The 25,610-nt window shown below is 32.2% G+C and overlaps 2 protein-coding genes and 1 long non-coding RNA gene across 3 annotated transcripts in view; 1 reads left to right on the plus strand and 2 right to left on the minus strand.

Annotated features, from left to right (window-relative positions):
• LOC102590024 (uncharacterized) overlaps positions 1-3,879 on the minus strand; it is a 5,416-nt gene extending 1,537 nt beyond the window's left edge. The window contains exons 1-2 of the long non-coding RNA XR_001474490.1: positions 3,566-3,879; positions 1,315-1,387 (exon numbers count right to left, since the gene is read on the minus strand). This is a non-coding gene — a long non-coding RNA (uncharacterized lncRNA). The remainder of the gene's footprint in view (positions 1-1,314; positions 1,388-3,565) is intronic.
• A 3,728-nt stretch (positions 3,880-7,607) lies between these two features.
• Positions 7,608-8,463, plus strand: LOC102593602 (uncharacterized). Its single transcript, XM_006355846.2, has 2 exons — positions 7,608-7,815; positions 8,116-8,463. Exons 1-2 carry the CDS (start codon positions 7,703-7,705, stop codon positions 8,330-8,332), a joined length of 330 nt encoding a protein of 109 aa, XP_006355908.1. The 5' UTR covers positions 7,608-7,702; the 3' UTR covers positions 8,333-8,463.
• A 964-nt stretch (positions 8,464-9,427) lies between these two features.
• LOC102590228 (WD repeat-containing protein 26) lies at positions 9,428-20,374 on the minus strand. The gene is made up of 4 exons (XM_006355839.2): positions 19,505-20,374; positions 18,458-18,559; positions 14,306-14,941; positions 9,428-9,898 (listed from the first exon to the last, which is right to left on the minus strand). Exons 1-4 carry the CDS (start codon positions 20,150-20,152, stop codon positions 9,734-9,736), a joined length of 1,551 nt encoding a protein of 516 aa, XP_006355901.1. The 5' UTR covers positions 20,153-20,374; the 3' UTR covers positions 9,428-9,733.
• Positions 20,375-25,610: the final 5,236 nt, after the last annotated feature.

A 25,610-nucleotide genomic window follows, 5' to 3' on the forward strand; every position in this document is an offset into this window, starting at 1 on the left:
TTCTCTCCCTCGCCTCTCTCGTTTTTTATACAAACGCAAGTGTATAAAGTGCGTTTGTGTTTGTATAAAGCGAGAGAAAATTGTATATACACATGCAAATACATATATCTTCGTCCTATACACTTATAATTATACAATACAAATATTTCCCTGCCCAGTTTTCTTTTGTCTTTCTCTCTTTCTCGTTTTATACATACACAGATTATACAATTGATCCAGATTATACAACTGCTTTCTTTTGTATATGTATAACAAAATATACATATTTATGTTTGCTATAGAGAGCAATTATGCAAACTTTGTTATAACATACAAATATGAATTTTGTGTTTGCTATATGTGAAAGTTGTTCTTGAATTAAGCGGGTTAAATTGGGTGAGTCAAGACCCAACCCGTTTTTAAGCCCATTGGAGCTCAATCCATTTGAGCCCAAAGTAAACTTGGGCGAGTCAGGACCCAACCCAATTTCTATTTTAACCCATTTTAATATCTTTAATTTAAACCCAACCCACCCCTTTGACATCCCTAAGCATATCTATTAGAGTTACATGAGTTCAACTGTCGGGCATGCAAATCCCAAGAAAAGAAGTTATAAGCTATAAATAGATAGAGCTGAAATAGTAACCTCCACGAACAACACGAAGGCTCACCTCAGCAACAAAATCCACGCAAACAAACTCGTCAACTAATAGTCTCACCCTCTACAACAATATCGAAATAAATATGCATGTAAGGAGTGAGTTATATATAAATATAACTCATTCACTAAGATCCTTGGTCCACTACTTTAATACCGCCCCTAGAACAAGTGTTAGAAAAAAACGTCTACACAACAAACACATAATGATAAGCACAAGAATATATTTCGTAATATAATGATCAATAAGTTCAAACAAATGTTCAAAAAGTACACTAAATGTCTCAAACTCAATCCACACTCAAAGCTTGTCATAAACGACAGTGAAGGAGATCGTCCTAGTACCCCGACAAGTCCACTCAGGATATATAATGTCATAAAGTATACTATGGCAGCATGTACGAGACCCCTAACATATTACGACAACATAGGTATTCCCCTAACATATTAAGGCAACTATGTATGTCCCTAGTAATTATATCACGATATTGAAGAAGGATATCCTACATTACACCACATAAAACTTATAAAAGAATATTCAGTATTCTTCACAAAATTAATCAAAGACCATTGATTCTGCCAAACACATGCTTGTCCCAACACATGGACCAGAAAGATAAAACATATTTTTAAAGTAGGTTTGAAAAGCAAACAGTAAAGCTTAAAATCTCACTTACCTTGCTAATGACAAATCACACAACCTTGCACGCGTACAACACCAAACAGCCTTCAATCATCAATGGCATTGATCTATACAAAAATATTGATTAATGATATCAATTACGCTAGTCGGATCAAGTCTCTATATCCATAACCTTCAAGTTTAAAACTAAAACTTTATATGTGACATCTTAAACTATAAATTAAAGATAAAATAAAATATGTAAAAAAATATATCCCAGCATCACTGTTTAAACATGATATCTTCAGTAAAGAATAAATTGCCAGAATAAAGTCTTCAAATATTGTCCAAAATTCGTTTCTAGTAGTATTAATTAATAAAACCACTGGTTAGATTTCTGCACTTAGGATCATTACCATAGCCATATATTTCTCTAATCATTATCCCATCATTACTTAATCATTTTTTTCTTAATATCATTACTTAATCATAATGGTTGCCTTCTCTTCTTTCTAGTTAAAAGTGGCAACAATTTAAAGCTTGGAATTACTTCTAAGTCGTGACTCGTGAACTCCCCCAAAATTCTTCTAAGAGGTTGTTGCCTTCCGTTAAAAGGTTAAGAAAAAAAAGGGAAAACTACATAAAAATGGAGACAATCGTGAACTATTTATCTAAATTAGATCCAATCCAAACTATTTATCATAAATGGATTCATGGCCCAAATTATTTATCCACTTAACCCATTTTCTCTTTTCTTATTTCACGTATGATGTCAACATGACATCAACATCACTACTATGAATTAATCTTCTGTGATACTCCGACAGTATATTGATACCATATATGTATCATATAAAACTGAGTTTAATCATTTGTGATACTCTGTCGGTATATTGATACCCTATCGGTATCATATAGGAAGAAACAATTAAGAGAAAATTATTAAAGTCACAATCTTATTTATAAAACTCTAAATTAGTAGAAAATATATTTTATATTTTTTTCTCATTTTGCAAATTGTATCTAAATGATGATTCTATTTTAAACTGTTTTTAAATTAAAATATTGATGAATTGAAACATACCTCAATGATACCACGACAATATGTAGAGATATCTTAATGATATCATGGATGTTTGAGTAATCTTATTGAAGGACTGAAGCAAACCTGAATGAAAACATTGTTTAGTTACTCATTGATATCACCAGAGTATATTATCCTTTGATGGTATCAAGGAGGAAGAAACAGTCCTTCAATGAAGACACTACTCAGTTACTCTCTTTGATACCATTAGAGTATATTTATGTATTGTAATATACTATGATGGTATCATAGAGGAAAAGAGGATGGGCGTTGACATCAGCATGATGTCAGGGTGTGAATATATATATATATATATATATATATATAGATGTCATTTTAAAATAAAAAAGTATGAAAGTAATTGAGCATTTAAGGGTTAATATTTCACTTTTTTGGGTATAAGTGATCTATTCCCAAATAATAACCCTACTCTCTATTCCTCAGGCAGAACGTGCTCAGTAACAAGAATAAGAGAATAGGCTTGGTCCACACCTTTTAATCCTCTTCATTATTATTATTAAATGAAAAATGGTCTAAAGCCCCCCCAAACTATACCTGAAATTCCAATTACACACTCCAACTTCACGGGTGTTTTATTACCCCCTGAACTGTATAAAATTGATATAATCTACTCCCTAAACGATTATGTGGCACAGTGAGTGTATCTCACTCTCTCAAAGAGAGTGAGGATCAAAACAAATAATAAAACTTTATTTTTAAATTTTATTTCATAAATATGTGTACTTTTAATTATTCTTTTTTCTTATTTATTTCCTTTCTTCTTCACAACAACATAAACCAAATCTCTCCACCACTCACCTTCTCTAAGCTTGGATTCACCATGGAATTTCATTATTCCTCTTGATTCTAGAATTTTGATTATTCAATTTGTGCATGAAATTAGGAAATTTTGAAAACCAACTCTTTATTAATATTATTAAAATTGTTAATCATCATGCCTAACCACATGGCCAAATGGGTTAGAAAATTATTATCTTGATTTTTAGTGCCCTAGTTTAATAATTTAAATTCAAGTTCAGAAAGAATTTTAGGTTGTCAACGAAACCCATATGTGATTTTGAAAATAGAAATGAAAAGATCCATTGTTATGTATCCATTACCTCAATTTGAAGAATTCGACAAATTCATCCATGAAAATAACTTGAGTATCAATCAAATAGTGGATGAAACGGTTAGGAATAAAATTCTCGCCAGATTTTACCTTTTAAATTGTTGTTGCGGTCATCGATGTGAAAACATGAAGCATATCGTCAACTCCTCCAAAACTTGAGTTTTTTTTTTATATATCAAAGGTTTAAGACTTGATAACATTAATGGTAGGAAGGAAGAAGTGAGTTTGGTTGATTGATAAACTTTTGATGTTTGCAAGGAAGATGAAAATGATGGAAAAAAGATTAATCAATAGCAAAAAACGAAAGATTATCAAAGATTTATAACTTTACCTTTCAATAGTAAATCTTGAAATTTTATTACCGCACATTTCATTACTGTAAGCTTAAAACTATCATAAATAAAACTTAAAATTTTCTCTTTAATGGAAGAAAAGGTTTCATCAAACAAATGTCAAGCAAAAAGAAAAAGAAAAGAAAAGAAGAAAGAAAAAGAAAAGAAGAAAGGGGTTGGAAAGAGAAGAAAAAAATATAAAAGGAAAATAGAATAAAGAAAGAGATAATAAATTTTTTATTAAAAAAATAATATATATATATATATATGACGTGGCAGGTGAGTGCATTCACTTTCTAACACAGATCTGGGTGTGACCTTTTAGGAGGCTATATATTCCATTTTTAAAATGTATAGGGGGGTAATAGGACCCCGTGAAGTATAAGTGTGTAGTTGAAAATCTGATAATAGATTAAGGGGGCATTTGACTGTTTTATTATATTAAAGGTTAAAATTACCAATTAACCTTTCATTAAAAAAATTTATTACTAAACTATCACTCATAAGTTTGAAAAATCATACTTCAAATAATATATGATTGTGTGTGTATTACATTGTCTCTTTTTAAAATAAATATTATCACTAGGATTGACATGTGGAAAACAAAAAAATGTGTGAGCAAAAAGAAACTATGTGGATGAAAAATTTGGGCCAGACAAGCCTCAGTGTGCGTATACATACATTTGGTTTAGTTATTATTGAGGCGTGTTTTCGAACTAATAAGTGATAGTTTAGATGTACTATTACTCACACACCCAATAATTTAGACAAACAATCAGATCTTCGAGAGTTATTTCCTTTGAGTTTGTGCTTCAAGTAATTTTCAAAGTCTTTCCATAAAGGAGACAACTTCTCAATAAATGGTACTAGTTGAAACTTTTCATTTATATTCATAGTTTCTGCAAGAAGATCATGAACAATCACTTGTTCCATCGACCATTTTAATTTCCAGAAATTTTGCAGCCACAAATTTCTTCAATATAATCCACCATCTTTTTGTTATTTTCAATATACTCTTTTCCTTGTATATTTATGCTCCAACATTCAATTTTGTATTTCTTCTCCAAGAAGGTACCATAACTCTTTAGAAGTAGTACAAACACTGAAGATGTTATACTAGTCATCTTCCAAGTCGTTGAGATTATAGTTCTTGCAAAAGAAATCTGAATATTTCCATGCGTCGATTGCATTTTTTTTTTTTGTTTTTTTTTTACAAATTGACAGAAACAAAATTTAGCAAATCGGTGAAATTTTTATATTCTCCAAATCGAATAAAAACGACTGGACCTACATAGTGAAGTTTTTATATTTTTCAAACTAAATACAAATGAATGAATTACTCAGTGAAGTAAATACAAATAGTTTTCTCCGATCCCGACTTGAGCTAATGGAAAAAAACACTCACTTCGATAAGATAATAAAATAATATATTTTCATAAAGATCCCTATATAATTAAATATATGGTCTCATTAATATTATAAATTAATAATTCTTTAAAAGTACAAATATATCTAAGACAATATGGTGAAATATGAATTTATTGTATTTTACTTTTGGTTACAATTTAAATCTAGTTGAAGCTCATCTTTAACTAAGATTCTTAGTGCATCCAAAAGTTTTGGTGTTGCCACGACTGCAAATCTTTTTTAGTGCATGTGAAATGATTTCTTTTGTACTCACACAATGTTTTACGTATTTAATTTGTCATTGTTGATTTTGTAAAACCTTTTAAATGAGAAGTCATTTTAGGATATGGTTTCAAGAAATTTCCTATGTTGCTTATATAGTTTATTCTCTCACAATCATACATTGAATGTATTTTTAGTAAAGATGCAATGAATAATATTTGCTTATTAAGAAACAATGAACATTATCTATAATGAATTCATTTTTACAATAAATCATTAAAGTTTTGAATTTATTTTACAATGAATTATTTAACAAAAAAGAAATATTACAATGAATCATACACATACATTGTACTTCATATATAATGAACTATTTTTTTTTATAAATTCAATAAATATAATACATAATTTAGATGTGAAAAATGTTATTCAAATCGCATCCTTTCTCTTAGTGTCTTTTTGAAAATACATTTTATTTTCCATTCCTCGTAAAATCAAACTAAATGTATATATAAGCCTGATAGTCTCAGACAGCACAAACCCAATAGCTTCCTAGTAAAAAATTCTTCCTTTCTTTTCTTCTATATATATATATTTTATTTTATTTTTTCTTCTTCCTTCTTCATGGATGCTCAATCCAACTCAAACTCTTGTTCATCATCAAATCTAAGAATCATTGTCCAGAACAACCCTTCAGAAGCCCAACTCTCTGAATTGGGCATCAATTTTTGGCCAAAGTGAGTACAAATTAGTTATCACTTGTTTTTGTTTTTGTTTCTGCTTCAATTATCGCATTATTAGTGTTGTTGTTACTATACTTTCTTCTATATCTTCATTTTGCATTATTTCATTGTTGTTACTATTTTCATTTTTGTATTTTCTTTTTCAAACTGCTTTGAAATATTTTTTGAGTTTGCGTACACTCTAACCTTCTCAGACTTCATCATATGTTTTTTTTAAAAAAACAGATGGGCTTGTTCACCAGGAATATACCAATTAAAATTTGATGCAGAAGAAACATGTTATTTGCTAAGAGGAAAAGTGAAAGTGTATCCAAAAAACACAAAAGAGATGGCACCAGTGGAGTTTGGAGCAGGGGACCTTGTCATTATTCCCAAAGGACTTTGTTGCACTTGGGATGTAACCCTTGCGGTTGATAAATACTACAAATTTCAGCCTTCCTAAAATCACCTTTGCTATTATTAGTATTATAAACTCATATAAGTAAATCCTAAGGTACTATAATTTTATCGTGTTATAACAAGCTGTCTGTTTTATTTTTCAAATGATCTGATAGTGATAAACATTTTTGTACACTATCAATGCATACATTGTGTTAGACTCTAATAATCTCTTAGTAGATATTCATTGCACTTAACAAGATCTCCTTTTTATAATATCTTGTATTACTATATGGATCCTTACATTTTCATTTTCAACATTCAAAACTATTCCCTTTTTTTTTACACTATTGATAAATTCAATTATTTCCCTAAATTGAATCTCGTTCAATAAATACGTATAATTTCATTAGACCACTCGACTAATCTCGACGTTCATTTGTGAATTGCTAATTTGACTTTCTAGTTCCATAATTTATTTCCTTCACCATAATTTTCAGAATAAAACGATCTTACTCACCGATGTATCGGTATCTAAAATCATGGTGTCAGCGAACTACTCAACATCAGTTTGTACACTAGAATTTGTTTGTGGAGAAGAAAAAAAAGTTTCGAAGTTGTGAAATTCAGAAAATTTGTTATTTGTTATTTAAAATTAAGAGGAAACCTCTCTATGTATAGACAACACAGAGTAGTGTGAACTTGTGCTTATCGTGCATTATCGGAATGGTCACAATCCTTTGGAAAAGTCAAAAGGCATAATCCTTCGTAAAAGTCACAACCTTACAGAAAAGTCGCAACTTTTTATAAAAATCACAATTGTTTAGAAAAGTCACAACCTTACAGAAAAGTCACAACTTTTCATAAAAATCACAACTCTTCATGAAAGTCACAACTATTCATAAAAGTCGCAACTCTTCAAAAAAGTCACAACTCTTTATTTTCCATTCACACATTTTAAAATCCAACATTTATTTATATAATATAATATATATATATATATATATAAGTTCAATAGTCTCACACAGAACAAACCCAATAGCTTCCTAGTAAAAGATTCTATCTTTAGTGTTCTAAAGGGTCACCCTAACTACTCTTCATAAAATTTTCTTTTCTTCTATATATCTTTTCTTTTCTTCTTCTTCATGGATGCTCAATCCAACTCAGACTCTTGTTCATCTTCAAATCTAAGAATCATTGTCCAGAACAACCCTTCAGAATCCCAACTCTCTGAATTGGGCATAAAATCTTGGCCAAAGTGAGTACAATTCGATTATCAATTGTGTTTGTTTCTGCTTCGATTATCGCATTATTTATTTTATTGTTGTTACTATACTTTCTTCTGTATGTTGTCTACTATTTTCCATTTCACATTATATCATTATTGTTACTACTTTCATTTATGTATATATTTCCTTTTTCAAACTGCTTTGAAACTCTAACCTTCTCAGACTTCATATGTGGAATTACACTGGTATGTTATTGTTGTATATGTTTGATTAAACAAAAGGATGATCAATCATGAGTTTTTTTATTTGTTTTGTTTGTGTTTAAATAGATGGGCTTGTTCACCAGGGAAATACCAATTAAAATTTGATGCAGAAGAAACATGTTATTTGCTAAGAGGAAAAGTGAAAGTGTATCCAAAGAATACAACAGAGATGTCACCAGTGGAGTTTGGAGCAGGGGATCTTGTCATTATTCCCAAAGGACTTTGTTGCACTTGGGATGTAACCCTTGCTGTTGATAAACACTACAAGTTTCATTCTTCCTAAAATCACCTTTGCAAACTCATAAGTAAATGTTAAGATACTAATGTTTTATCGTGTTATAACAAGTTGTCTGTCTTATTTTTTAAGTAATTTGATAGTGATAAACATATTTGTACACTATCAATATATACATGATGTTAAACTCTATTATTTCTTGGTTGAGATAATTTAACTTATAATTGTAATCTCTTAAGAGATATTTGTTTCGCTTAACAAGATCTTTTTTTTATAATATTTTGTATTACTATATTGATCCGTACATTTTCATTTTCAACATTCAAAACTATTCTTTTTTTATATTGTTGACAAATTCAACTATTTCCCTAGATTAAATCTAGTTCAATTCATAAATATGTATAATTTTATTTCCAAATGAAACCACTCGATCGATCTCATCCACTTGTGAATTGACTTGTTAATTCCACGGATCAAAGAGAAAATTCCATAATTTAATTACCTTCTGACACCATCTTAGTTCATTTTTTGATTTGTTAATTTTTAGCCATTAGTCAATTCATAATATTCCTTTCAAACTCAACTCCCATCTGTCTTTGCAATCCCATAGGTAATTAATATATGATAGTATTCTCTTTTTCTATTCTATATCAAAAATAAAAATAAAACGTTTATTTGACTGGTCAACTCCTTCATCTTTTATATATATCACGTATGGCACATTACCTTTTGTCAGCAATGATGATTTTTTGCTTGAATTAAATAGTATGATACAGAATTTTTGTTGTTTTAAATTGCTGCAGAAACAAAACTCTTACCTAATCTCAACGTTTCGTGTTTGTCCGTTATATCTCGAATCGACTAAAAAAAGAAACAATGTTATTGGATATATATCATTTTTACCCTTTTTTCCTTTTAAATAAATAAATGGATAAAAGATTCATGTGTTCGTAAATAAAGAGATTCTTCTCCCTAAAAAGCATCTCGTCTCCTTATTCAAGATATCTAAAATAGCTTCGTAAACTAACAACTTATAGTAGATATAACTGTTGCAATATGTTTTATGTTTGCAAAAATGGGTCATAACTCAACCCGTCCAACGCAATCCAATACTTTTGTTCAACTTTAAAAGGAAAAGAAAAGGACCAGCAATAGACCTTTCATTCTACTTACATTATCATTGTGACCTAAAATGACAAGGCAATGACACTACCTTTGATATAAGAAAGTTTTGCTTTCTTTTACTACTTTCAATCAAACTTTAGGAAAAAAGTTTTACTTACACTCCACGAGGAGCCAAAATTATTTTCTAGCTACCCTATTGAAGGAAGCAATGCCAATTTACAGGGGGAATAGACATGCCAAAATTTGTAGAAAGAAACAGATTTACATGGCAAATGGAACTCGAAATTGAGAAAAATCCATCTGCATACACCAGCTTACTCGTTACTATTTACTTCGAACATCAGGCCCCCATATGCGAATAGTTTGATCATCACTTGCTGAAGCTAGCATTTGAGGCCTTTTAGGATTCCAGCTCACACAGTTCACAGTCATTGAATGGCCACACAAGATCTTAATAGGCTTTGAACCTCGGCGATTCCATATGTACACCTGCAACAATGCAAAAGATCTCACATGATTTCCTTGGATCAATATATACAATAGAAAATGCGGAATTGACATTGCGACTAGCAATTGGATGGAATCACATACTTGGAAAAAATATCAGCAATAATAGCAACTCCATGTTTAACAAAAAAAAAAAAAAGCAGATGCCCACTATTTGTGCAAACATGGGACAAATGAAACTAATCCAACATGATAATATATATCAGCTGTATCTCTTAATCTAGGGCCATGGTGTAATCACAATTGAGTGCACCTAGATTACCGCTATTTTTGGTTCAAGCAAAGAGGGGTTGTAAGAGCAGAGAGGAAAGTGAAAAGGGATGGCTTATGCTATTATTTTGTACCAAAGTGACAAAACAAATGAGGATCCACATATCAGCAATACATTATTACATCACTCATTCTTCAAAATAAGAAATAAATGTCTTAGATCACCTAAATGGCAATTTCTTTAAACTATTACTACTTGTTTAGTTAACCATCTCTTGTGTATCATCTTACAGTTTCTTTTAATAATATTTGTACTTTGTAGTATGAATTTTGAAATGATAAGTTAGAAGAGGAATCTAAAATTGTGTTTACTATATACGTTTATCTAAGATTTTAGTATACCTCAAATGTTATCACAAATAATCCAATGATTAATTGATTATTATCCACCATATCCCAATCCCACTATTTGTATTGGGGAAAACTACCTTGTACATGTGGCTGCTTACAAAGTAGACGCCTGACAGCAGGATGAAGCCGGAAGATGATCTGGCATAGAGGATCGAGAAGAACACACCATTCATCACTTGAGTACCCAATCAGTCACTGTCCGGCTAGCTTGATCTCATTTCATCCTCAGGTCAACCAGATGGTCATTATCGGGAAAAAGGCGAGAACTCGTGGCCCGAAGTCAAGGAGGAGGAATAAAGGGATTTGTGGCCCGAAGACAGAATGAAAGGACAAAAGGACTGATACGTCTGATATATCCATACGAGACCATGCAAATTACAGGGGAATATTAGCTGGCATGCGTAACGGTATTTTCAGGTGGAGCATTTCCAATTTCCATTAGACATAGTTTTATGGCTCTAGTGGAGCTTTCCTATTGGCTGATGTATTACATTTGTTGCTATAAATAGTAGTTTTCACTTACCTGCAAAGGGTTGGATTTTTGACAATACGAAGCAATCCACTGATATTCTTGTGCTCCAACCTTTCTATTATTCTACATTCTTTGCTAAGTCTTAGTTCTCAAGAAACATAAGCTTAAATGACTCTGAATCTGGAATTGGTCACACTATGTTGTCTCCAGAACAAGACTGAAACATCAAGCATCTGAGCTGTATTGTTTCCTTTGCTTATTTTACTAAATTATTATTCTTATTAAGCTTGTTTATTAACATGCCTATCTGCCAAAAAACTAATTAATGAGTTGAATCAATTCGTGTGTCCTTGACCTCATAACAAATTCAATTGTACCGTTCTCCTGATAAACAGTTTGGCGTCCACCGTGGGGCCAGGACAGTTGTGGTGTTGGTTTAACCCACTACTCTACTTACTAGCTTAAATCTGTTCGTGTTCTAGATATAACTTATAGCAATTGTGAACCAAAACGATGGTAATGTGGCTGAAGTTCAACTTCCTAACGCTGCTCAAGACTGGACAGGTCTTTAAGAATAGCGTTCACAGCTTCTGATGCAGTAGAGGTTGATCTAGAAGATATTAATCTGATAAACATGAATAAGCGAAGAGGCGTGGGAGAAAGAACCCCAAAGAAGTGAATCATCAAAGGGACGAGGGTAGGACTGACATGGATGACCTCAAGGAGACCACAGATTCTGATTGCTCAACACAGGTCCATAATGGACCACATGACCGCACAGGACAAAAAGGTAATGGAGCTACATAAGATTTTGACCAAAATGGCTTCTCACAACGCTTGAAGAAGTGGTCAAACACCACCAGAAACACCAACATCGCAAGGACATCAGGAATCGGTCTCACAACTGGGGCCCATTTGGAAGAATGCAGGGCTGACAGATCGGGGGTCAGGTCTGACATTGGAATGTTGATGGTGGAGTTAATCAGGCAGGAACTCAGGCCGGGCCTAAAGGAGCTGCACAACCGAATGAACCAAATTCCAAGAGCACCTCCGATTTTGAAGGGGGCCAGACTCTCAGAGTTACACTCAATTGCCTTACAAGCCCAGCTCAGCATCGGAACTTATTTCGAATAGGTTCAGGTTGTCGGATATCCCAAAATGATGGAACTACAAACCCGCAAGAGCACATTCTGTCTTTCATTACAGTCGTTAAGGGGAACAACTTTTCTAAAGCCAACGTTGAATCAGTTTTGGTCAATTAGTTTGGAGAAAACTCTATCCGGAGGAACGCTTGTGTGGTACTCTTCATTAGCTGAAGATTCTATTGGCTTTTTTAATATGCTTGCAGATTATTTTATCAAAGCATATGCTGGAGCTAGGAAGGTGCAGCCCAGAAGAGCAGACATCTTCAAAATCGAGCAGGTTGACTCCAAGCTACTCAGGGTCTTCATTGCAAGCTTCTAGAGAGAAAGGATCTTGCTGCCGATGGTTCAAGATGATTGGGATGCAGAGGCTTTTACAAAGGGTTTGAACCTTGAGAGCTCGATCACCGCACTGAAGGTAAAAGAAAATCTGACAGAGTTCGAGCCTATGAATTGAGTTGTTGTTAATATTCGGTAGGAGTCGAAGATCCGAGTTGAAGACAATTTTTTTCGATCTCATGACAAAATGCTTAAGGTACAGAAATCAGATTCAAAACCCGCAAAGAGTTGATTCTCTCCATACCCATTTGAAATGAGGCCAAGTTCGTGTCGTAACTTTCAGCCTGTGGATAGACCTTGGTTAGACAAGCAGAATGGGAGGGATCAAGGCCATACAAGACTGCAAAACAAAGAGGTGGTTGGAGCCTCAAGCTCGATCCATGCAGTTGAATATGTCCTGAGGCTCTCGGAGTATGGTTTCAATATCAGTCCAATTCAGTTGGTTGCGTCCATGAGAAACATCAAAGAGGCTCGTTTTTCGGAACCTATGACTAAGGATCTAGGGACCCAAACCTGGGATGCGAATTCCATGGAACACACAGACATAAAACGAGGGATCATAGGCATCTCCAAGAGGAGGTGTCCCTTGGAGATGGCCATACTCCTCAGGAACGACTATCTAAGGGAATTTTTGAGCAATCGAGCCAAGGTTGCTGGATCGGGCTTTCACCCATTGTCCAGGATTCCCCACTGCTGCCCCCCGTGGGAGTCCGGGCCGTGTCTAAGTCCTTCCCTGTGCATTAGCTCCCCCCATCGTAGATGGTTCAGCCACGCCCGGTGCCACGAAATGTCAACTACAGGAAGGAGAATGAATGAAACACACAACCAAGTAAGCTTGACCCACCTTGACATATGATAAAAATGATAATCGGGGGGAAGAGGTTAGCAGAGTAACAATCTCGACGACGAAAAAGGCTAAGCTATCGTTTAGCTTCGAGAAGAGACATCAGGAGATCCCAAATTCAGAAACAAAGAAGATCTGTTAGCAGCAAGCAAGATGTTCGCAGTGTCACTGACCAAAGAGCAATCGGTGGAGGCAAAAGCGGTGACAAATAACAATTATAGAAATCTGAGTCGACCTTCAAACTGACATGGGGGATGAATTACCGGAAGTGGAGGAGACATATCAAGACAGGTATTAAGTACCAACATCCTTCTATGGCTCAGATGACATGAATGCCACCAAGACAACGACAGAAGAGCTCGAGCAGATAAATATGTTCGTTGATTTTTCAAAAAGGAGGGTGATAAGAATCGGGTTACCAGAATAAACAAGAAAATAATGTGGAAGCGAATTATTAAGATTAAAGACAAAAATTGAAAGATGTGTGAATTCGAAAATAAAATCCCCAAATTTCTAGAAAAGCGCTAAGAACCCTAATTGATCTTAGTATTCAAAATTAGCAAATTAAAACTAATTATGATACTAATAGAGTCAATTCAAGCACCGTTTATAGGGACACCACAGGATCCAATTTCCCTGATAAATTGTGCCAAAAAGAACAGGAGCCGTCCTAACTCATTAACACCGTTTTTTTAAAGGGCCCCATATTATAAAGTCATTTAAAGGAGAACAAAGCTCCTAATCAAGGGATACCTGCCACCTCCCACCAGTAATAGGTACCGTATAACTCTGTCCACCAAGGCTAGGATGACAGATGGGAAGAATCACCTAGTGTTTCTTTGTCTCCATTGAGTTTTGAACCTGAGACCTCAGGGTTCTCAACCACTTCTTGAATCTCATGCTTATTATGATTTTATTTTATTTTTTTGGAGGGTGGGGAGTTGGGGGAGGGCATTAATTAACAAGCATACCTTTGAATCTTCACTACCACTGGCGATAAAAGTGCTGTCCAATCCTCCAAAACAGGAGCGTATCACATACTTATGTTGTTTGTGACCTTCAAACTTCATGGGACTAAGCCACTCGCCTGCAATATCCCACATATGAATCTCTTGACTATTAAGGTTTACTATGAAGAATTTACCATCCCCTGATAGTGAAAGGGATGTGATTGGATGCTCCTCTGAAATCACACGTTCACCACCTGTCCCCACATTCAATATTCGGATATCTTTGTCAGAGAATATACTGACAAGTTTTTCTCCATCAGGTGTAATAGCAAGATCTAGAACCTTTGGCATCCGCGTCCCTTTCCATGACTTGATCTCATTACCCTCAGAGTCCCACATGTATATGCCTTTTTCAGGTTCCGAACTGCCACAGACGAATCGCTTAGAATCAGGAAACCAAGCACATGAGCTGATAATGAAATCAGCATCGCCATATGTGTGCTTGCATGTACCTGTTTCCACGTCCCAAAGCTTAAGCACTTCTATGTTCCCACAGGTTAGCAACATTGTATCATCAGGGCTCCAAGCTACAAAAGAAACTGGCTTTTCATGGCTCCGCAGCTCATGTCTCTGGGTCAATTTCCCATCATCCAGTACCTGAAAGTAATTAACAAATTCACTCAGAAAATAATGGTCAATCAGATCCTTTTGGCCTTGAATATAAAAGCTAATAATTATGTTGTACACGATTGATTAACCCACATTCCCCGAAACTTGTTGATGCCCTGTATATCGAACTGTAGAAATATAGAGAACTTATTAAGAGACAAAAAAACAAACAGGTTGAATATATTGCTAAAAACGTGGTTGCTTGTAAGTTGTAAGTTTATAGATTCTGCATATCAGCATCTAAATAAACCATCCATAATTTACGACAACATCTGGACCAAAATATGTGTACATAATCATCAAGGGTATTTATTAACCAAATGCTTAGTTACTAACTGTCAGAAATATCAAAACCAAATGTCATGTCTCCCAAACCTGTTGGGATGAATGTCACCACTATAACATACCATCCTAAACTAGGAATGCACTAAGAAAAGGTCAGGAAGTCCCTTGAATTCTTCTTTTTTCCCGATGAAGAAAGTCTTCATGGAATCATAAGTGCGGTCTTAACTAAGACTAGATTGATGTCTTAACTAAGACTAGATTGATGTATTTCCAATGTTTTTAGGGGCCAGCTCTTGTGAAGAACAAGGCGGTACGCATTCATTGACCCATTTGTATTGGCTGTAAAATTTGTCCCTGATAAACTCCATTAAAAACTAACCCTGTCATCAATTTGTGGTAGACAGCAGAGAGAGAGAGTAACCATTCAACACTATTCCAACCTCAGTGCCTAAATAGAACGGTTATACGGCACAATAGGAATATAATCATGCAGTTATAAATCAAAGTTGGTAACGGTTGACCACTCTAAAGTTGATCCTAAAACTTGTCTTTGCCTTTCCAGTGGCCAAGCATGACTGCTGTAAATTTTTTTCTTGAAAATTAGAATACAGTGGGACCTTAGCTCTAACACCTCCAAAAGTCCGTGAAGTTGCTAGAGTAGTTGAAATTTATTGCTGATAAAATGCTAATTCTGCAGCTTAGTTGTCACAAATCCACATACGCCACCGAGATGCAAGGTTCTAATCCTATCAAGAGTATCTCCTCTTATTTTTTTCACTTCTTCACTATTCACTCCCCCCACCCCACCCCACCCCCACTCCATCCCCATCCAAAATGATTTTTTATCAAAAGAAATAAGTTCTTCAGGAGGCATACAATTAAAATTATTGTCGAGCTTCGTCATTTGCACGCTCTCTCACATAGTTCATATGGAGTATGAATAGTAATTTGAAATCACACTTAAACATTTAGCTAGGTAAGAAATTAAATTGTGGTGACTGCCTTTGTCTTGGATGATACTGAACCTACGATCCTATATGAAGCATCCAACTATGGATGGCGAACTTTCCCATCCCTCCACAAATCTCCAAGTTAGTTATAAGCCTATGTGCACCCAAAGATGTGGCCTAGCGGTTAACAATGTGGGATGAAAACTATAAGAGACCAAGGTTCAAATCCTAGCAGAGGCAAAAAAATGTCAAGTGATCTCTTCTCACCAACATAAAACTTGGTGGGAAAGTACCTGGCGGTACCTGTGCTGGAAGGAGATAATATGTACCAAGTGAAATAGTCAAGTTAACATCAGGTGATTTATGGTTGAAACTGTTTTGTAGCTTGTAGACATGGTTAGGATTGTACTTGTTAGGGTATTTTTTCTAGATTTTTTGTCAGCATAACTGTATATCCTGGACTCAAAAGTACCCTCGTAAGCTTCTCTCTCTTTCACTTTGTCTATATTTCCGTTAAATCAGTTTTTGGTAAATTTGTTAGTTGACTTGTCTATATTTACAAGATGTTAATAATTCAACATCTTCTTTATCTTATTTATGCATGTTAATTTGATTACGGAATAGATTGTTTGCTTTTGTTCTTATGCACATAAATGACTTTTAGATTGTTTCTGGTTTACTTGACTAGTCTGCTTTTATTTTGCATTCATTTTCTTTAGGGGCTTTTGGGCCCTTTTCATAATTTTTTTGGTTTTTTGAGATATTTGGCTTTTGGGGTTGACTAATTCTTGGCATGTTGCCTCTAAATTTAGTTTGATATGGTCTGAAACTATGAGTTTTTTTGCACTGGGATGTTTCACTTTGTTTCAAAATAAAGCAAAATATGCTCCCTCCGTTTCATTTTAAATGATACTTTCTTCTTTTTGGTCGATTCAAAAAGATTGGCACCTAAAATATGCTCCCTCCATTTCATTTTATATAATACTTTCTTCATTTTAGTCGATTCATAAAGATCTGCACCTTTCTTATTGTGGGAACTATTTAATTATACTTCTATTATATTAAAAACTATTTAAATCTTACATTCTATTTTACACTTCATAACACTCTCTTATGTGGTTTTGTTTGCTTTGTATCTTGCTATCATATTTTCCTTGCTTTGGAAACTTCTCTTTTGAGCCAAGGATCTATCGGAAACAATCCTTGCTTTGGAAATTTCTCTTTTGAGCCGAGGGTTTATATCAGAAACAACCTCTCTACCCCACTGAAGGGCTAAGGTCCGTGTACATCCTACCTTCCCAGACCCCTCTTGTGAGACTACACTAGGTATGTTGTTGTTGTTATATACTTTGTATTAATCACTACAAACAAGAGTATATATGAAGTTTCATGTTTTATTAAAAATGTCTAATCACTAGCTTAAGAATTTTAGCAAATGTGGGATGGAGCATTCTAGGAACACATCTTCAGACAACTGGCCCACTTTACAGAAAGCTCCTACAAGAAAATTCTTCAGCCCAAGCATAAACCTAGAAACCACTTCCTTACTTCTTCTTTTTCTGATGACCGTACCACTTCCTTACTTTTTTCCCAAGAAACAAAATTGTTGACAAGATCATTTTCTGCTAGGCGTATTGACCCGTGCAGTGTTGTAGCTAACGCATTAAATATCCCACCTGGGGAATACGTTCGCAAGAATGAAACTCAAAGGAATTGATGGGGGGCGCACAAACTGAGCATGTGATTTAATTTGATGCAAAGCGAAGAACCTTACCGGCAAGCAAACAACCTAAAGTATTCACTCAACACAATTTCTTGATAAAAGATTCAATTGACCAAAGAAAGAAAAGTTTCTTATACAAACTTTTGAGAATGCATAACGGACCCGCAATTAAAACATGACTTTCTTGGTAACATTTATCAAGAAAGCAAAGCCAAATAAGTAATTTTTCTGTTTAATTTTGTTTGATTCAACAGAACCCTATTCCTCCATTTCTAATTCATCCTGCAAAAAGTAGAGAACAAATTTCTCCATTCACTCAGACAACGTAAATAGATAATTTGACCAAATTCCTAGCTTATGGAGTTCCAAAGCTTCAGGGCTATGATCCTTAACAAGTATCCGCTCACCGCTCTCTCCTTGATTTAGCTTTATTTTTTCAACAGCACAACTCAGCAATTTACAGGAACAGCCCAAATTAATTTAGGAGTAAAGCCCTGGATTTCTCAGACTTGCACAGTAATCTTAAGTGTGATAGCGTGAACAAACCTTCCAAATGATGGCTGTGTTGTCACTTGATGATGAGGCCAGGTAGCTTCCATTGTTTGAGAACTGGACATACCAGACTTCATTTACGTGGTTAGACAGGATCTGCAACAGTGTTAAAAGACATTAAATAAACATATCCTAGAGAGAAGCTAGGCAAACAATGATAACAAATTAGGAAGGGGAAAAACTAATAATGATAATGGTGTGATAAGTCCAATCTTCATGATTTCCACACATCAAAAGATTCTATAATAGAAAACCACTAATAGTATTTGGCAATTTCTTTGTGGCTAGATCATCTGAAAGTCATTAAGTAACGTTTATCACCGAATGTAATTGCAAGGCTACTAACATTCTACAAATTTGCCTAGCCTCGGAAGCTTATTGAGACAATGATTCGTAAATCCAACAAAAGATAGTCGAATTAATGATATAATTAAATGACCTTTTCAGGATGCGCAGTACTGCTGGGAATGTAGCTTCCTCGACTAACTTAGTCTTGGATCTTCCCACACTTATCTGAAGAACAAATTAGACCACTCGGAAAAAAAAAACTTTGTGATGAGCTCATATGAGTTCTTTGATACACTGTCTTAGTCCATTCAGGTCAAAAAAGAAAGGACCTCATAAAAAGGCAAACTAGTTCAATTCCTAGTGAACTTGGGAAATATCCCATATAATTGTCCTGCTTACCTTTTCAATTTGGTCCAAAAGTGTGCACATCCCTGAATGAAAGACATACTAAGTATTCAGCAACGTGAATTTTCTATGATTAGCAAAAAGGTAGCAGTGGAACCAGTTTTGAGCTATTGAAAGTAAACTTCCGGGGTATAAATGTTGAGCACCAATTAAGCTATTGAAGTATACGTCAATAAACGTGATAATCTGATATCCTATTGAGCTAAAAATGAATGGATCAAACTAAAGTAATTATTTAAATAACATTAGGCTTGTAAGACCAGATGCAATCTTTAAAAACTAAGGCATTACATGGTCCTTTCAATGTTCAAGCTAGAAAGCTATAAATATGGTTTAAAGATTATCCACCTGAATGGTCTTTGAAGGAAACTGACTGGCATCACATTGGTGATCTTCATAGAGCGTAACGGCATCAACTGAATTATGAAACACACATTTATCTATCTGTGACCATACTGCCATTTCAACCAAGTACTCTAACCTTCGGTCCGGCACTGTAATGGGTGGTGGCAGTACTTTTTCAAGTTCAGTCAGCAATTTTTTTCTGAAGTTATAGATACCATCAGGATCTTCCTTATCCAACCCCAAGTCTTTCAAGGAAAGCAATCCAAAAGCAAGCGTATGAACCTTATCTTTCCCCACTTCTAAACCAGACATTTTTTTCTGTAAAATCTCCAAAGCTAAAGAATCTTCCCCAAGATTCAAATACTCTAAAAACCACTGTTTAAGAACAAGAAACAAAGCTGAAGCTCTCGTTTCATTTGTCAAGCCATTAAGTCTATTAAGGGTTTCAATACATGCATCCCAATTAGCATCACGAATACAAGACTCGAGAGTCTCAAATTCATCAGATTTGTAGCTAATCCCAGATTCTGATTCCAAACTCACAGCAGACTTTCTGTAACCTAAAGAATATAGACATTGAATGATGACCCTAACAAATTCATGCTTCTTTATTAGCTTTTTCGACCCAAGATTAGCCAATGGAGTCTCCATACCTGTATGCAAATTCAAGAACCCCTCAACACCAGTTACATTCTAAAGATGCCTCCTTTCCACTTCTGACCAGCTGAAAACTCCCAAAGAGAAAAAGATTAAAACCCCCAAATGTGAAGTGAAGCAGTAAAGTTAAACAAATAAAATTCATGCCACTGAATTCTTGTTTTCTTGTCTTGAATAGAAAACTGGGGTTAACTTCATTTGCAGCGGTGGCATCAAGGGAGAAGCCTTTGCTGAAAGGGGCCCACAGTTTTTAATTCGAGATTAATGGTGAGCTTTATCATTTTATTTTCACTTAAATAATACTTATAGAATTTATAATTTTTTTTAACTTTATAAAAAAAAAGTCTGTCTATATTAAATACTAATATTTTAGAAATGTTGAATTTTACTATTCATTTTTTTATATTATTAATAAAGTTTTATACAATATCATCCAATAGATTGTATTGTAAATAAATAGATACATCTTATTAATTTGAATTAATCTTTGACCAATATAAATATTAGCAATAAATTTTTTGTAAAATTAAAGACTTTATGTTTTTTTTAAATATTTTATTATAAACAAAAAATATATTTAGACTACTTATTAAAAATTTGCATTATTACACTAATTAAAATTAAGTCACTTTTATTTAATTTATTCATAAATTTCATAAACAATATACGAAGATGCAGAAAACGTAATAAGTCAGGAAAAAATAGAATTAAATTGACTAACAAATAGCAAACAACAACAAAAGAAAATATAAAAAGATATAACCTGGATATTTGAGTAAATCCATTTGATCATTGTAATAATATAAATCTTGTGTTGTAAGAGTAAAAAACATAAATAAATTCGATCACTGTAATGAATTTATCGAATGTGATACTTCTTAAAATATTGAACAAGTTTAAATAATGATCAATAATAATGCAGGTAAATCTACAAGGATATATATTAAACATTCAAGGGGATAGAGTGGATGAAGGATGAGTACACATCAGCAATCGCGGAGCTTCATTCACTTCAGTGCAATTCTATATATCTATATTACCTTAAAAACATGAACTCTTAACTTGAATGTTAAATTACTAGAATATCCCTAACTTAGGTTGTGACTTTTTCGATGAGTTGTGACTTTTCCAAAGAGTTGTGAATTTTTCAATAAGTTGTGACTTTTCCAAAGAATTGTGACTTCTCAGAAAGGTCATGACTAGTTGTGACTTTTTCAATAAGTTGTAACTTTTCCAAAGAGTTGTGACTTTTTCAAAAAATTGTGAATTTTTTAAAGTGTTGTGACTTCTCGGAAAGGTCATGATTTTTCAAATAAGACACAAAAATTGTTTGTTCATACTACCCTTTGTTGACTATAAATAGAAGGGTTTCCTCTCATTTTTCAACCACAATTTTTTTTAATTTTCTACTCTTCTTCTTCTTGAATTTTAAATTTTTGTGTGATTTATTGTCGTTGAGTGAGTTCGAATTTTAGTGAAATATGGGGTACCACTATTCTGATGAAGCAAATCGTTCTATCCTAAGAGGTATATTCCATAACCTCAAGTACTTGAGAAAAATAATTTTAATGATATAATAATTATTTTTTGCTTAATATATACATTAGTGTGTAATGTTCCAATATATTAAGTTAACATGATATAGTCTAAATTCATTTGTTTTTGTTAACAATTTCTCTTTTGATATAGATATATGCTTCTGAATAACTTTTTCCATAATTTAGAGAATCGTCAAGATTTGTTTCTTTGATACCGAAGACAAAAGAATGACTTTATTTATCAATGTTACTTATGTGATTTAGATTGTCATGAAGTTTGCTTCAAAATAGTTATTACTATATAAACATTGGCGTTTTGTTTTACTTGTTTACTATTTCTTAATATTTCTATATTTTAGACGAAAAAAGATCATATGACTTGTAATAACGCAAATTGAAATTTGTATTAGTTTAATTTTTATTATTTATTTAATAGCTAATTTTTATGAGATAAATAGTTTCATTAATGCAGATATATATTTATATGTGGATAGGTATTTATATATAAATTAAAGTATTATATATGTCACCAATGTATTATCAAGTAAACAAGATCTTCTAACTTCAAAATATATTATTTTTAAATGTTTTGAGTTCTTTTTGAAAAAATAAAACACACAATAAATGGAAAAATATGTGAATATATATGATTCACTTAAAATTTATATATCATTTACAAAATAAATTTTATGTTCAGTAATATGGAATAAACATTTACATTTTTTCCTTACACTAAATTAAAATCTAATATTTATAAAAAATAGCGACATTAATTAAAAGTCCTATTTATTTATGTAAGTATAAAATTTATTAGAAATTCAGTTATTGCACATTAATTCTTTAGTTATAACATTATAAATACTCTTAGTTATTACTAATTATTGCAAATGTTATTCACACTCTCTTACATTTTAAGTTATAATATTATGAATTTCGTTGTGACTTTTTTCAAAGGGTTGTGATTTTTCGATGAGTTGTGACTTTTCCAAAGAGTTGTGAATTTTTCAATAAGTTGTGACTTTTCCAAAGGGTTAAGTGACTTCTCGGAAAGGTCATGACTTGTCAGATAAGACACAAAAAAACACTTGTTCATACTACCCTTTGTTGACTATAAATAGAGGGTCTTCCTCTCATTTTTCAACCAAAGTTTTTTTTTAATCTTCTACTCTTCTTCTTCTTCCATTTTAAAATTTTTGTGTGATTTATTGTTGTTGTGTGAGTTCGAATTTTAGCAGAATATGAGGTACCATTATTCTGATGAAGCAAATCGTTCTATCCTAAGAGGTATATTCCATAACCTCAAGTACTTGAGAAAAATAATTTTAATGATATAATAATTATTATTTTTGCTTTAATATATACATTAGTATGTAATGTTTCAATATATGAAGTTAACATGATAAAGTCTAAATTCATTTGTTTTTGTTAACAATTTCTCTTTTGATATAGATATATGCTTCTGAATAACTTTTTCCATAATTTAGAGAATCGTCACGATTTGTTTTTTTGATGTTGAAGACAAAAGAATGACTTTATTTATCAATGCTACTTATGTGATTTAGATTGTCATGAAGTTTGCTTCAAAATAGTTATTACTATATAAACATTGGTTTTTTGTTTACTTGTTTACTATTTCTTAATATTTCTGTGTTTTAGACGAAAAAAGATCATATGACTTGTAATAACGCAAATTGAAGTTTGTATTAGTTTAATTTTTATTATTTATTTAATAGCTAATTTTTATGAGATAAATAGTTTCATTAATGCAAATATATATTTATATTTGATAGGTATTTATATTTAAATTAAAGTATTATATATGTCACCAATGTATTATCAAGTTAACAAGATCTTAGTGAATATTGAAAGGGATAATTGAAAGGTTCAAAATATATTATTTTAAAATATTCCGAGTTCTTTTTGAAGAAAAAAAAAACACACATCAAATGGGAGAATATGTGAATATATATGATTCACTTAAATTTTATATTCAGTAATATGGAATAAGCATTTACATTTTTTCCCTACACTAAATTAAAATCTAATATTTATAAAAAAAAATAGTAACATTAATTAAAAGTCCTATTTATTTATGTAAGTATAAAATTTATTAGAAATTCAACTATTGCACATTAATTATTTAGCTATAACATTATAAATACTCTTAGTTATTACTAATTATTGCAAATGTTATTCACACTCTCTTACATTTTAAGTTATAATCTTATGAATTTCTTAGTTATTACATTAATTATTTCTATCTTTTATCTTTCCTTATATTAAATTTTGACCAATAATTTTTCACATTATTATACCATCCCTATATATGTGATAATACAATATTGTTATTTTTCCTTTGAGGAATCATGCTTGGTTGAATAAATTGAAAATCATTTACAAGTACATGAACTATATCTTTGTTGGGTGTAAGATGAATAGATGTGATTATATATATGATTTCACATATAGAATATATTCTTTAATTTTACTTTTTAGTTTTTCCGATAAAAAAAAAAGAAACCTTTCTCAGTTAACTATGGACAGTGAGATAGTTATCTTTGATTTATGTACACAGTCAATCAAGAAGTTAAATATGAGAGCCAACAACAAGAACATCATCTATTATGTTATTACTTATAAAATAAAAATTAATATACAAATATAGTTCTAAAAGATAACATGTAATTGTTCTCTTCACATGTTCATATGATATCTAAACAATTTAACGTGGAACACACGTGAAAAGCACATCTGGTTAGATGACAAGAAAAATACACAACGAATATCATCTATAAGGTAATATTAGTGAGATATGACTAATTACATGATTGAACCTCATCAAATTGAAATAAATATATACATTATTGCATTTAATTAATACAATTTTTCATTGATCATCTTTATAGGTTCGCGTGAATAAGAAATATATATGACAATCCACATTAAACATTTACAAAAGAATGTGCAATATTATTATGTGCTAAGCTTATTATTCAAATTTTCGCTTAAATAAGCAATACTATTTACTATAACATATATTTTTCTGAATCCGTAATCATGTGCAATGCACGTGTCAAAAAACTAGTATATATATATATATATATATATATATATATTATGTGTTTATAACATGAATTTATTTATATCATTTGTAATGTATTTGAGGTTACTACAAGTAATTATTTTAAACTATTGTCTTATTTGTGTCACTTCTTAATTTGTGTATAATCACCATGTAAATGACATAAAAAGGTAACATACTTTTGTAATTAGTAGGTTTCAGATCAGCTGATAATTTCTTCAATATTAGAAGACTAATGGTTTTATGACAGAAAAAGTTGATGCTTACATCATAGATACATCTGATATGTTTCTGCCGATGTTCAGTAGAATCTATCGAATCTAACTATCGTATTATCTAAATGCTTAGGATATTCATGCTAGAAATGAAGGCATATTTACTTTTATTTGATTCAAAGTAAAAATGATTTGGAAATTGTTCATCATATTTCCTCATTTGTTAAAGAAAGTGTTTGACATAAAGGACCCTTAATTCCAAGAAAGGTTAGCTTTTAGCCAAAAAATGTATTCACATGTACAAACCCTCAATAATGTGTGTATATATATATATATATATATATATGCATATGGTAATTTTTCTTAATATTTGAGTAACAAATTTCACTTTAAATACATTTAAACAATTAATTTGAATATTTGCATATAAGTTTTCGCTAGAATTGAGTATCTTTTATTTAAGGTCACTTGATATTTATTGTGCGGTCATTAGTTATTACTCCTTTTAGAAGGCTATTCTTAATTATCAACATTATTAAAGAGTGGTGACATAAGGCTTATTTATGAAAATGCTTTGAACGTTATTTGAATACGGATTAATTAATTTCTATGAAATA

This window comes from Solanum tuberosum, unplaced genomic scaffold, assembly GCF_000226075.1.
Source record: "Solanum tuberosum cultivar DM 1-3 516 R44 unplaced genomic scaffold, SolTub_3.0 scf00207, whole genome shotgun sequence".
NCBI lineage: Eukaryota > Viridiplantae > Streptophyta > Magnoliopsida > Solanales > Solanaceae > Solanum > Solanum tuberosum.